At 35.3% G+C, this 13,551-nt stretch overlaps 1 protein-coding gene across 2 annotated transcripts; it reads right to left on the reverse strand.

Annotated features, from left to right (window-relative positions):
- Positions 1–1,770: 1,770 nt before the first annotated feature.
- SULTR1;3 (sulfate transporter 1;3) lies at positions 1,771–9,073 on the reverse strand. 2 transcript variants are annotated; one of them, XM_089161126.1, is made up of 14 exons: positions 8,631–9,073; positions 6,267–6,637; positions 6,134–6,182; positions 5,817–6,021; positions 5,511–5,685; positions 5,306–5,371; positions 5,097–5,210; positions 4,884–5,000; positions 4,666–4,792; positions 3,910–4,196; positions 3,631–3,821; positions 2,904–2,989; positions 2,729–2,805; positions 1,771–2,220 (listed from the first exon to the last, which is right to left on the reverse strand). In XM_089161126.1, exons 2-14 carry the CDS (start codon positions 6,600–6,602, stop codon positions 2,077–2,079), a joined length of 1,974 nt encoding a protein of 657 aa, XP_089017252.1. In that variant the 5' UTR covers positions 6,603–6,637; positions 8,631–9,073; the 3' UTR covers positions 1,771–2,076. The 2 variants fall into 2 exon arrangements, with proteins under 2 accessions (XP_089017252.1, XP_089017251.1); XM_089161125.1 differs by lacking the exon at positions 8,631–9,073 and adding an exon at positions 6,897–7,173.
- Positions 9,074–13,551: the final 4,478 nt, after the last annotated feature.

Below are 13,551 nucleotides of genomic sequence, written 5' to 3' on the forward strand. Positions count from 1 at the left end.
TTTTTGCAACATTGAAGGCAATACTTCACAGTATTGTCATTTGAAGTTGATTTTTTTACCATGTGAGATCAAGTGAGCAAACAGTCAAATTTAACACCATATTAGATGAATGACTTAGGCCTTATATCTAGTATGGCCTTAAATAAATGTGATTGAGAGGTAAGAATTCTTGTAGCCAACACCATTTAATTGGGACAAGAAGGCTTATTATTATTGTATGAGGAATATGGTTCTCTCCCCGCCCAAGAAACGCATTTCTCACAACAAGTATCTTGATCTCCATTGCTGAAGATGCACGAAGAGGCTCGAAACACACAACCATTATATTTGAACTGTTTTAATAAATCAATTATATTTTATCATTTTAAATGATAATTTTTTGATAAACTTTTAAATAATATGACAATATTTTCTTGACAAGAAAGATGGCGGAGATGGCGGATTTATCACGGCCTCCTTTCTTTATTATAAAAAACATTTTATACTCACCAATGCAGGGTAAGTCGGTTGGCAAGACCGATACATTTTAGTGAAGACATTGTAGGTTTGACCTTTACAAACAACATATGTAATATTCCCATCTTGAATTTAGTTGAGAGTTCAAAGTCATCCTGCTTCTGATAAGCATATGAATCCTTGATGATTCACATGAGAAAGCTATTTCATATCACCTAACAATCCATCATTTGATAGCTTTGAAAGACCTAAAATTTATGCATGGATAGATAAACCCTAGGTCTTTTACTCATCCTGAATTATATGAAATGGATCACAATACCATAAATATGCACAAACAGATATGTTATATGCAAATAAAGTAATTGTCTGAATCATTTATGTTTTAAAACAAATTTGCAATGAGTGCACTGAATTTGATTTTCTTTTTTGGGTAAGGAGTGCATTGGATTCGAAACATTAGAGCCTATTTGGAATCCAGATATTTCAAATCTATGGAGTCATAATTTATAAAATTAATTGTTTGGTTAACCGAATATGTGGAATCAAATTTGTAGATTCATTTGTGATTTTTGTGAATGCGCAATTCGCGTCATCTATTTTTTAATTTTTTTGGTGAAATATTAGATGTTATTTCCTTTGTCTTATTGCATGGTACAACAATTATGTATACATATATATATAAATATTACAAGTTTGATCAATTGTTAGAAAGGCTATATGAAGTAAAGTAACGAATAATTATTTTAAAAAACAAGAAATTACACAAGAAGGGTCAAAATTCCATATATATACATAAACACACGTGTAGATAAACTAAGAAATACATTATTCAATCAATTTATTAAAAAAACTTGCAACGATTGCATTAGATTCCAAAGTACATTAAAAATCCTTGAATGTATCTAGCTGCTTTCCTTGTTTGTATTCATCAATTTATCTTAGACGTTATCTCCTTTGTCTTATTATGTATGCATATATATAAAAATATTGCAAGTGGGTAACGTTATCTGCAAATCTGTTTTATATTTTTATATTATTACTTCTATTTATATGATATTGGCTGCCAAAAATATTATCATCTATCAGTCTAGGAATCTGGATGTACCTATCCCTTTTCCTGGGCTAGATTCTTTGAAGTTTGAATCACAAAAATTTTTCTTGATAGAATGACATTTTTTTTTTATCTCAGTGTAGGTATCTGATTAGATTCTTTGAGGTTGGCATAATCTCAAAGGATAATGCTGCAAAAGATTTCAAAAGAACATTATGGATAAGCCAAAAATGATGAGTTAGAAAATGGTTTGCTAGCTGTTTATAACAACAGAGAATCTCTACTGCATTTTTGTTTTCCCAGGAAAAGATTCAAGACTAACAGACAACTTACATCTTCCAAAGCAACAAGAAAAAGCTTACTTTTCAACACTAGGGGAAGAAAAAACAACACCAGAAGCTTTGATCACATCTCTCTGCGTAGCTCTACAAGCTGGTATATCTTACAAAGGTGAAAGCAGACACCTACCATACACACCAACATTCATCTCGTGGTCAATAATTTCACATATATGGCCGAACTCAAGAGTGCAAGCTACATAGGCATCATTAGTCAAGATCTTCTGTTCAAGCTTCGTCTGCAATCTTTGGAGCGCATGTCATCACAGCATCTGCAACTGAAAGGAAGATATGATCTTCGCCTATCAATTCTGTAAATTTCGATGCGTGAAATTTGCTTATCACAGCTGGTCCAGGATTTGCTATGACAAGCTGCCAATGACAACAACATTGAGAACAATCAGGTTAACTTCTACTTATATATATATTCTATTAATATCTGATACTAACTAAGCATTAATAGATGCTCTCATCTGTAGTCGATTTAAGCTAGAGTTCATCTTCTAGTGGAAGAACATCCTCCACCAATTATGTATCAGTTTATTCACATTATTGAATCTCGTTCATTTCTGTCAGAAACTATGTTTAGGAGGCCAGAATAGCTAAGCTTATTTTAGCCTCAGAACTGATAAGAAACTCCTTTTGCTATTAGAGCCTAACCAGAGTTACGATGCTTCATTGAGTGATCCAGTGAAAGTGAATGTTGTTGGAAACTATGTTAGGGAGCCAAAATGTCTTAGCTTATTAGCCTCAGAACATAGTCAAAATAGCTAGCTTTCTAGCCTCTAAACTGATACAAGACCTATTAGAGCCTATAACCAGAGTTACAATGCTTCATTGAGTGATTCAGTGGAAGTGAATGTATATATATGTTGCTTACTTGAACATCTCTCTTTTGAAGGCGACTGTATAGTTCTTCGAAGTCATGAATGCCACTGGTGTCAATGTCAGTAACAGCTGCAATGTATACAAGTTGTGTTGATGAGTTCCAGTATTCTTCATACAAGAGAAAGAAGAAAAATAAAATAAAAACTGAGCGAGCCAAGATTTCTTACGTGACATCTCAATGATCAAGAACTCGATTTTTGGCAGGTCGTTTGCTTTCAGTTGCTGCTCCTCATCTGTTAACCATCTCAAGATCCTGCAAGAGAGGGGTTCAGTAATTGGAGTACCAAAAAAGAAATCTTTTACTGCTAAAAAAGAGAGCAGGTGGTTAACAAAATTGAACAATAGTGTGCCACTCTCATAAAAGCTCATGATTTAAAGAGAATTTCACTATGAAAGTTCTAGTCCACCTCCTTTGATCCTTGATTGGACTGCAAAATAGCGTATCAGCCATGTAAAATAGGGGCAGGAGTTAGAGATAGAACTCATTGTTTAGAGTCTAATCATAAGATCACATCACTTGGGATGAAGAGACAAGCTGGTTGGCAACAAGTTGTCTACTCTGAAGACAGTACTATTTCTAAGGGCAAAAGAAACCCACGCAGGGGTGGCATGGGGATTCCTTCCTACACGCTCTCACATAACGAGTCATTGGAATTGACTTGGGCGAGGCCAAAAAGATTGGGTACTGACCTTTATGTGAGATCATTACATGGCATAGCCAGATGTAGGTGTGGGTAGTGGTGGATGCTTAGATGTATAATTTATGAGTGCTTCTGTACTTCAAAATTACTTAGCGGTACATGAAAGCAGTAAATTAAGAATTCTAGCTGAAAGAAAAAACAGAGGCAAGCAAGAAGCACCAAGATGGAGCATGACTCTACGAATCATCCTTACCGCTCCTTAACATAGGTGGAGTTGGAAAAGTATATTGCTGAATCAACTCTCACAATCAGAACCCCGGCTGCCCTGGTTGCCTCTGGATATTGTTGGACATTCCTGTAGACTTTTGTTCTGGGAATCTTTCCAAGTATTGCAGTCCGAGGCCTCGTCACTTGGAGTAGAATCTTAGCAAAGGATATGCAGACCTGCCATAAACAGTAGGGGACAAGTTTGAGTTGATGTGAGTAAACAGAAAATCTGAGAGTTTGAGAGGTTACAAATTTAACTGCTTACAGCAATCAAAAGTCCAATCTCAACAGAAGCAAACACGACACCAAAGAATGCTCCCATGCAGGCGACAAAGTCAAATTTATCAATCTTCCATATAAGCAGTGCTGCTTTGACATCAATCAGGCCGATCACAGCATTGATGATGATAGAAGCAAGAATCGCATTTGGGGTATACTTAAAGAGAGGTGTGATCACTTCCAAGGTTAGTAAAACAACCAAGGACATCACGATATTGGAAACGGCGGTTTGGCAGCCAGACATATAGTTCACAGCCGAGCGAGAGAAAGAACCTGCAAGGGATGACAAAAGGTCATGATTCCCACAGAAATGAAAATTGGGCTTCAACACACTGAGGCGCTACTTAATTCTTCCAGGTTTTTTTCATGGTACTTCTACCACAAAAGGGGGGGGGGGAAAGGAAGTTTGACTTTGTAGGTGATCATAGCCATCCTGCAAGATGGGAAACTTTCAAGGAACAAATCCTTTCCTTTCCTGACATTTAAAGAATTCTGATACACTGATGATTACACCATTACGGCCAAGTCTGATACAACCTCTTTCTGTTATGCTTCTAGGTCCAACTCCCTAGCATGTTTCCTTTGTTGATCATTCCTTACCAGAAATCTACCATATACCATACAAGGACCATTAATCTCTCTCTCTCTCTATAGGTTTGTTATTGTAGCGACTAGGACATGTATCCAACAACTAATGGTAGAACAACTTTATGAATTTTCCTTTTTTAGATTCATTTCATACCTGTGGCCACATAACAAGAAGTCATTGAACCAACAACATTCATCAGCCCCAGTGCCACCATCTCTTTGTTTCCATCCAGTTGATAGTCCTTCATGGATGCAAATGTCCTCCCAATCGCTATGGCTTCCTAATAAATCAGAGGAGTTCTTTAGATGCAAGAAACTCAATCATTGAACTTTTCTATGCAAACTAAGGGATGAGCAACAAAATTAGCGTACCGTCAACGCTATCACTCCAGCCACAACGCCAATCTTAAAACCTGGTCCCAGGTATTTCCCAGTGAAATAAATCTCATGCACAGATGATGGATTTATACCTTTTTTTATGTGTTTCACCTTCATATGTTACCAAAAGTATTAGTTTACAGAAGTTAATGCTTAAAATTGACAATTCATGGAGAAAGGAGATGGAAAACAAAACTTATTACTCACAATTTGGACACCCTCCTTATCAGCACGGGTAATAAAGACAAAAAAGGTGGATATGATAACAGAGATTAGTGGAGCAATCGCCGACACCCAGAACAATTTCTTATTCTTCTTTCCCTGTTTTCCATCAATTCATGTTAAGGGTTAGGAAAGGACTTCCAAGTTCTAACACTATAAAGTACAGGTAAATAATACATGAACTAGAATCTTACTAGGTATTTGGCAAACACAAGGAAAGCCAGGAATGATGCCCCTATGAGTATAGTCTGCCAATTCCACTGCAAGATGTACAAGTTTAGTAATTTTACTTTGAACTATGAACCAGCTTGATACCACATAAGGTCAAACAATATGATCAAACCTGTTACTCCAGCTAATTCAGTACAGAATGTTAATAGTGAGAGATTGCTTGCTTACCCCATGGTGTACTGAACCCCAAACTGAGTGCATAACTGAAACAATGTCACTCTTTTTGGTAAAGTTCTTTATGCCAAGAAAACCTTTAAGTTGTTGTAGTGCAATTGTAATGGCAGCACCTCCCATAAACCCAACAATGGCAGCATGAGACAGGAAGTCAATCAAGAACCCCAATCTGAACACAACATAAAAGCCACGTTAGCATTGTTCAGTACCTTAAAACCATTAAAACATGAGGTGAAGGATGCAATAAGAGGAGTAAAGGGGGGGGGGGGGGGGGGAATCATCTCAATGTTGAATCAAAACCTGAAAAACCCAAGTGTGGCTTGAGTGACTCCAGCAAAGAAAGTAGCTGTGAATGCCAGCCTCCGATATTCAGCTACATTACTGTAATCAATCTCATTGCTTAGCATAGTTCCCAGCAAAAGAGAAACCACAGCAACTGGCCCAATGGCAATATCTCTAGAGCTCCCCATGAAGGCATAAATTAGTGGTGGAACAAAGCTGGAGTCTGTAACAATCCACAGAACAGAAAGATATAAATAAAGCAACAAGCAGAACACATAATCTTTTACAAGCTTATTAGCCAATGTTAGGTATTGACCAGCAATGTAAATACTTACAGAGTCCATATTGAGGAGCGAGATTTGCAAGCTTTGCATATCCAATATCCTGTTTTAAAAATTAGAAAAGAGTTATGATTGTTTCTTTGGGGACAAAAATCAGTTTGTACATATTTTGAAGCATTTCACCCACCTGCGGAATACAAAGACTAGCAATGGTAAGTCCTGCAATGAGATCCCCCTTGAATTTAGTCAAATTGTATTCTCTTCCCCACTGTAAGACTGGGAAAATAGATTGTAAGCCAAGGACGATCTTTCTTGATCGAGATTGGTCCTTAAAATCACGTAGAGGGTCATCCGAGAAGAATGTTTCCTTCACCATTCCAGTGAACTCCTCAAAAAAATTCTGCTTCGGGGCCATGCCCACCTTGTGAACATATGGCAGGCTGTCTGGATGAATGCGTGATGAAGGCAGACTTACAGCATCTATTTCCTTCCTTTCTGACAGTTCTCCAGATGGGCGAGCCATTGGAGCACAAGTTCAACTTAGACAAAAGTATTCAGCTGCAAAGGAGCAAAAACCAGAAAAAAAAACAAAACATGGATCAGGAGTGATTCAACTAATTCATTCTCTATTGTGAAACATTTAAATTATAAGGCGCACATCAAATTCAAGGATATGACTTGAATAACCATCATATAATGCTATTATAAGTCATGAACCCACTGAAACTTGAGTTTATGAGCCCTGCTTTTCATTCAACCGAGATGACACCAAATACAAAACTACAAACATGATAGCAAAATGAGCAAAGAGCCAAACCTGATTTCAGCAGGCAGAATCTGTTGCCCCTACTGTCATAAATCTTACAAAGTGAAAAAGTGAGCAGACGACACTTTGTTGGATGTTAGACATGAACTGTCTTGTATGACACTTGAGGAGCACATAGGACCACATGCTTATATAGATTTTTAGTAACCTCCAACTGAGCTTGCAGGTCAAACTTATCAAGTTTAAAGAAATCCCAAAAGCCAATGGCTGTCAGGAATGAACCTAGATCTCTAAACATGCCACATACAAGACGGCAAACAAATTAAAACTTGGATATAATTTAAAAACTCTGTTGATTAGTCGTATACACATTATACAAAACCAATTTGCTGAGGTATGGGGTTATTTCTATGAAGCTTACAGCATTAGGTAAGTATGTAGATAGGGTATTGACTCTAGAGAGTAGTTGACTCGGGAGGTCTGATGCAACTGACATATCATCCTAAAGCTCATTCTCAACCATTAATTTTATTGTCTGATTAACAAGTTGGGCTTCAGATATGAGATGCAAACAAAATCCAACCATACAATTTGTGGAAACTTGTAATGATATTATTAAATAAAAATAAAAATAAAAAAGTATCCAAAGCCATTGCGTGGGGATTTTAAAATATGCTAAGAGTATAAAAAGATAGACAAATTGTTACTATATTGGATGCTATTTCAGATCCTGATCCCTAGTAAAGATGCTGAGAAAAAAAATCTATTACAATAAACAAAAAGTACAGCAAACAACTTATTATAACAAAAATCACACTAATTGAATCCTTCAAATGCAAAAACTGAGCTTTAGAAGATAAACCTACAAGAAGGAACCGTATAAACAAAACCCCAATTTCCTTAAAAGAATGAATAAATCGTGTTCAATACAGGTTGGCTCATCTAATCAAGCACATTATATTAGAAATCACTCAACTGCCGAACGTGGGAAAATGTCTATAAGGTCAATGGTTTCATGAACAGAGCTTCATGTAGAGTATCTATAGCAGTATCAATTTAGCTGCATACCATTCGTTGGACATCTGAAAGTAAGTTCAGATTGGTTACTTTCTAAATTTCATAGTATATTTGTAATTCTTCTTTGTAACTAAGATTTCCTGTAACTTTATTTTATCACTTGGGGTCAACTCCAATTAAACTGAGACTGAACTGCTATGGGTATAGATTGGTGATTCATGCACAGAATCCTATGAACAGAACCATTCAGAACCCATCTCCAATTTTGGGTGAGGGTTCTCGACACTGGTGGGGTCGAAGAGAAGGATGCACGATGGCTTTTAAATTAAAAGATAAGGGGAAGTCGGTGCGAAGAAGAACAGAGAAAAGTAAGCCCTGTCCCAGTAACCCTGAAACAAGTAATATTAAAAGAAACAATAATTCGGTATTTTTTTTTATTTTAGTGTAATCAAATTTCGGATTTGGCTTGTGTCCATGCTACAGAGGAGAAACTGGGAGAAGAAAAGGTGCAACATGGACATCTAGGTAGGCCTCTTACTCAGAAAAAGAAAAAAAAAACAAACAAACAAAAAAAGAGAGTGAGGGCTTTGCATGGAAACCATTGATAGTGGCAGGCAGAATCAGAAATCACAAACGGAGGAATGAAGAAAAGCCACGAACACCATAGCAACAGAAGTATTACGAAGAAAAGTGCTTTTTTTGAACTTTTTGAGTTGATAAGAAGCACAACAGCAATAATCACAAAGAAATCTGAGTTAGCAATCTTACCTTTTTCTCCGTTCGCCACTCTTAACGGTGCTCGTCTTCCTGAAATGATTGATTACAGGAACACAATCTAGAGAATAGTACGAACCCAAAAACTGTCCAGGTTCAACGAATCTATAGCATTCCCCTCTGTCCGTTTACTTCCAATTCGGTACAGGGAAAAAATACAAGGTTAGCAACAGCAGGAAAAGATCAATGATGTTAGTTTGTCTTTCTGATCCTTGAAGCTGTAATATTTACACGGTTTGCAGAAAACCCATCAATCTAATCGAATCCCATTTTTTCTAACTCTTAAAATTATTCTTTCTCACTACTAAACAAGGTATTTGGCTTGTTTCTTTTTGGAAAGAATCTCCAGTGTCTAATGAACCATAGGATTCAGGGAATCATTTATTACACTGAAACGCTCCAACTATTTGCAGAAATGTCGCTGAGACCGGCGAAACATCGCCGTCGCAAGCCAACGAAAACAAAAATAACGACTTTTGAAAGCTACCCAAATGGGCCGCTGTCTCATCTTGACCTTGAAGCCGTCCGTGATTGCGACCAGGTTCGACCTGCTTGCCATTGTCGCACTTAGTGCTTTGGGAATCTTTGAATTTGCAGTTCCACCACCGAGACAATCGGTGTCCGTTTACTTTGAAAATTCTTTCGTTCTTTGAGGCCAGATCCTCTGGTCCTGGCAGGGCGGGCGTCCACCCAATTTCCATACTCCCTTGAATAGAGCTTAGGCCCTTAGGGCTTCAGTGCTGAGCAATAATTGTGCACTGCTGAGCTGCGTACAGTGTCAAAGAATGAGTGATCAGGTCGAAATCTTGACCAACGGTCGCATTTTTTTTTTTAAACCATACCTACTTGAGTTCGATCGTGGCCATGCGCAACCGCCAGAAGGGGCATGGCCCTCGGATTTTTTGAAAATTTAAACATTCCTATTATTTTTCTTTATTTCTCTCACTTTACCTGTGAAATACACTGTTTGGCCTCTTCTAAAAATTAAAAATAAAAATTTAAGATAAAGAGGATGGGTACAAATGTCATTCTTAATAATTATCTAATGGTTATCGTTAAATCCCTAATTTTAAAAAATAAAATATTAAATTCTAATTAAAAACTAATTCACGATCTATAAATTTCTCCCTATATATTCTCTCATATTTTCAATCTTATTTAATTTTTTCATGAATCTCTTTTTTTATTCCTATTTTTTCTCACACGTCTCACAAAAGGAGTAGTTAGCAGACATTGGAATTTTTCTAAATCTTCTCCACAGTTATCAGGTATTCACTCTCTCTATTTCTCAAATTATTCATCTCTCTCACACTCACGATTCTTTTAGTATTATTTTCATAAAGCATTTTTTTTTATTTTGTTGTTCTTTTTTTGTTGTTCGTAATCATTTAATTTCATTTTAAAATCCTACTAATAGCAATTTAAATTTTAAGTTTTATTAGGTGGATGTTTAAATTTCTGCCATTAATATTATTATATCTACTCATAATCATTAATTTTGTTAATTAATTTATGATAAATTAACTGTTTATCCCATATTTAGTTAATAGATTTTAAATCTATTTTTTTTCTTATAATTTCTCCCACAATTTATTCTTTGCTTTTTTCATTCATGATTTTTTAAAGTTTTTCTCCCACAATTTTAGCCCCTACTTTATTTTAATATATTTTTTATAATTTACTTATAATTGTGTAATCTATATTTTAGTTCTCCTATTAATGGATTCACCTCAAAATATAATAAAAGATTCTGAAATGGAACCCACGGTGGATATCTCGCATTGGCCCACATATATTCGCCCCCTCAATGTTCAATCCTGGCTCCGCCCCTGTGCAACACAGAAGTTGAACCCTATGGCTCCCCCAACGCTTCTTTCGCTTCAAATTTGGGTGGGATTCATGTGGGGTCTGTTGGAAGTTTCGCTTATAAATATCTGAGATATCATTAAACTACTTAGAATCTTTTCTTTATTGCGTGATAGAAAAATGTTAGAAAACAATATGTGGTCCTTGATACAGAAGTGGTCCTGACTTAATTTTAGGGCCATGTATGAAAAAAGATTTTCAATATATCCTTCTCATTAGAACACTTACTTGGCTTAGTTTTGGTCCACTCAATTGGCCTGGTAACTTAAATATTGACCAAAATTGATTTTGTATATAAAAATCTGACCGTCTTGCGATGGCTACCAATTAAACATGGTTTTAGTAGATGAAGGTGTGAGCTTGGGAAAGGGGTTCGTCCCTAGTTCATGAATTTGGATTGAGAATCTCACGAACAAAATTGATTTTAGTTGAGGAATCTTCAAACTTTTTTTTTATATATTTTTTCTCCAATATTTTTTGCTTTTTTTATTATTATTATTATTATTTGATTGAAAATGTTTTAATTTATATGTTTTGTGGTCCAACTCCTAGTGTGGATATTTGAAAGTCATAATTTGTTTTGGTCTTACATTATTATTCAAAATATGCAAAAGTGAACAGAAGTGGCTTTATCTGACTAGAAGGTTTTTTATATGTTATGTTACATGGTCGTGATTGGTAGTGGAAAGGCACCAAATTTGAGAATTTGTTGGATTATGATTTTATAAAATTTAATAATTTTTGTTGTAATTTTTGGAATTTTATATCATATTTGTTTTGTTTTATTTGTCATTTGTTATTGTATTATGATCAATATGTAAATTCAATTCAATTTAATTTGCTTCAAATATAGAAGAGAGCAATATTGTATCCATTACATTGCCAAAAAATTGAATCTACGACGTATTTATTAAGAGGTATTAGTCATTGCCAACTGAGTTGATAGTAACTTGCATGCTTTTTTTATATATATATATATATATATATATATATATATTAAAAATAAAAAATACCTCGATTTAATTTCAAGGTTTTAAATTATAATAAATAATATGTAAAAAGATTCTTCTCCAATGGGGTGGAGATTTTATTCCCATTTTTTTTTTTTACTAATGAGCGACCAAGTCTATAATTGTATATCTCTCTTCAAATAAAACGTGGTCCTAATAAATGAATCCACTTCTCACCTACCCATTGATATCATTCTTCATTATTTTATGAGAAAGGAAAAAAAATATATCATCCTTCACTATTTTGCCAGTTCGTCATAATGACAAAACTTTACTACATTGGATTTTTTCAATAATAATGATTAGTAAGTATGCTATCTGGAATATGAGAAATGGACCAAGAACTCTGAACATGCTATTAAATCCCAATAACACCTTACACAGCTACGCACTAGTAGGAATGTTATTCTAACGTGTGCAGGATTATGACATAAAAGGAAGAATCGAACAGGGTGGATATGGGGCATATTTGTTACAACCTCTTTTTGAACCATCTCGTGGAGGTGCAAAACTACATAAACAACCTAAAGGTGATTTGACATAGTGTACAAATGGAAATCCATCAGACAGAGCACAACAACATCCGTTTGACACAATATGAAACAACCGACAATGAACAAGTGGCAAAACTATTCTCCTATCCAGAAGGACGAGCAATGTACATTGAATGCATACAAGAGATCATGAAACTTAACATTGAAATTATAGATAAGAAGATTAAAACGCCTAGATATAACACTATCTTAACTTGGTTCACAAATTTGATAGCCAAAACCTTAAAAACACTATCAAAAGCGATGTGAAACAACCTAAGTCTAAATGACTTGCGTACTCGTGACATTTAACATAATCTTTTTATTAAAAAAAAAGAAAGAAATAAAGAAAAAACTCAAAATTCCTCATTGCCTTTTCTCAACATAGTAATGGTTTATTTAAATATATTTGAATTATTTTAAAATTTTCAAATAAATAAAAATTGCCACACCATCACTTAACTAACAAAGTTTAACGATTAGAAGTAAAAATAATAATAGTAAAGTCAAAATTCCTCTCATTTGAGCGGGTAAGTCAGGAAGTGAAAGTGGTAAACAAAATCTCCACTTTTTCAGGTGAGTCAGGAAGTGATGGTGGTAGAAGGAATTTCCACTTTTTTGTTTTTTGTCTGCCTCAGGGGAAAGATCTGTTGACTTATTGACCATAAGGCTTTTTTTTTTTTTAACGAAAACTTTTGATGTACGTATAGAAACCAGAACAACCCACTTGTGATGTCAATTTGATACAAGACCAGAACCTGCCTTACCAGCCCATACAATACCAGAACCTACCTTACCTGCCCGAAACAATTTAACCTGTATGGGATCATTCAACCGATCAATTATAGCACTCCGAGTTTGACTAAAATGCCAATAGCTCCAAACCTTGGCTATAATTTTCTTTTTACTATTCCACCAAGAAAAGTAAAATAGAACCACCAAAAAAATCTGCCAAATGCCATTCCGAACCGGCATTAAGAACCTAGACCAAGAAATTTGTTTGCATGAAAGTGACAGCCCATATTTATTTATAGGTGTTGCTAACTAGGGGAAGGAAAGATATGCAAATCTTATAATGAGCTATGCCTCTTATTCTTCATTATTCTTCATTTGGTTAGAAATTTCAACTTCAAATTTACAATCAAAGTGAAAGGGTAGGTAATATTTCAAGAAATGTGATATTGGGTCAAGGTTTTCAACAAATGAATAAAAAAGTACTAATGAGACTCTATGATACCCTTTAATGCGATGTACGACAAATTGACTGGTATCCATTCCATGGTTGGTAAACCTCTATAGACAATCAATGAGTCCAGATCATCTCCACCCTTGCAAGCCATCCCCTAGCTTCATCATGTTGAATCGACACACGGTCTGCAACAAGGAAAGATATGCATATATTATATGTGTGATGCATCTTATTCCTCAGTTGGTAAGAAATTTCTACTTCAAATCTCCAATCAAAGTCTATGGGGGGTAATATTTCAAGACATGTGATATTGGATC

This window comes from Hakea prostrata, chromosome 7, assembly GCF_041222555.1.
Source record: "Hakea prostrata isolate BN-2017 chromosome 7, UWA_Hpros_2, whole genome shotgun sequence".
Lineage (NCBI taxonomy): Eukaryota > Viridiplantae > Streptophyta > Magnoliopsida > Proteales > Proteaceae > Hakea > Hakea prostrata.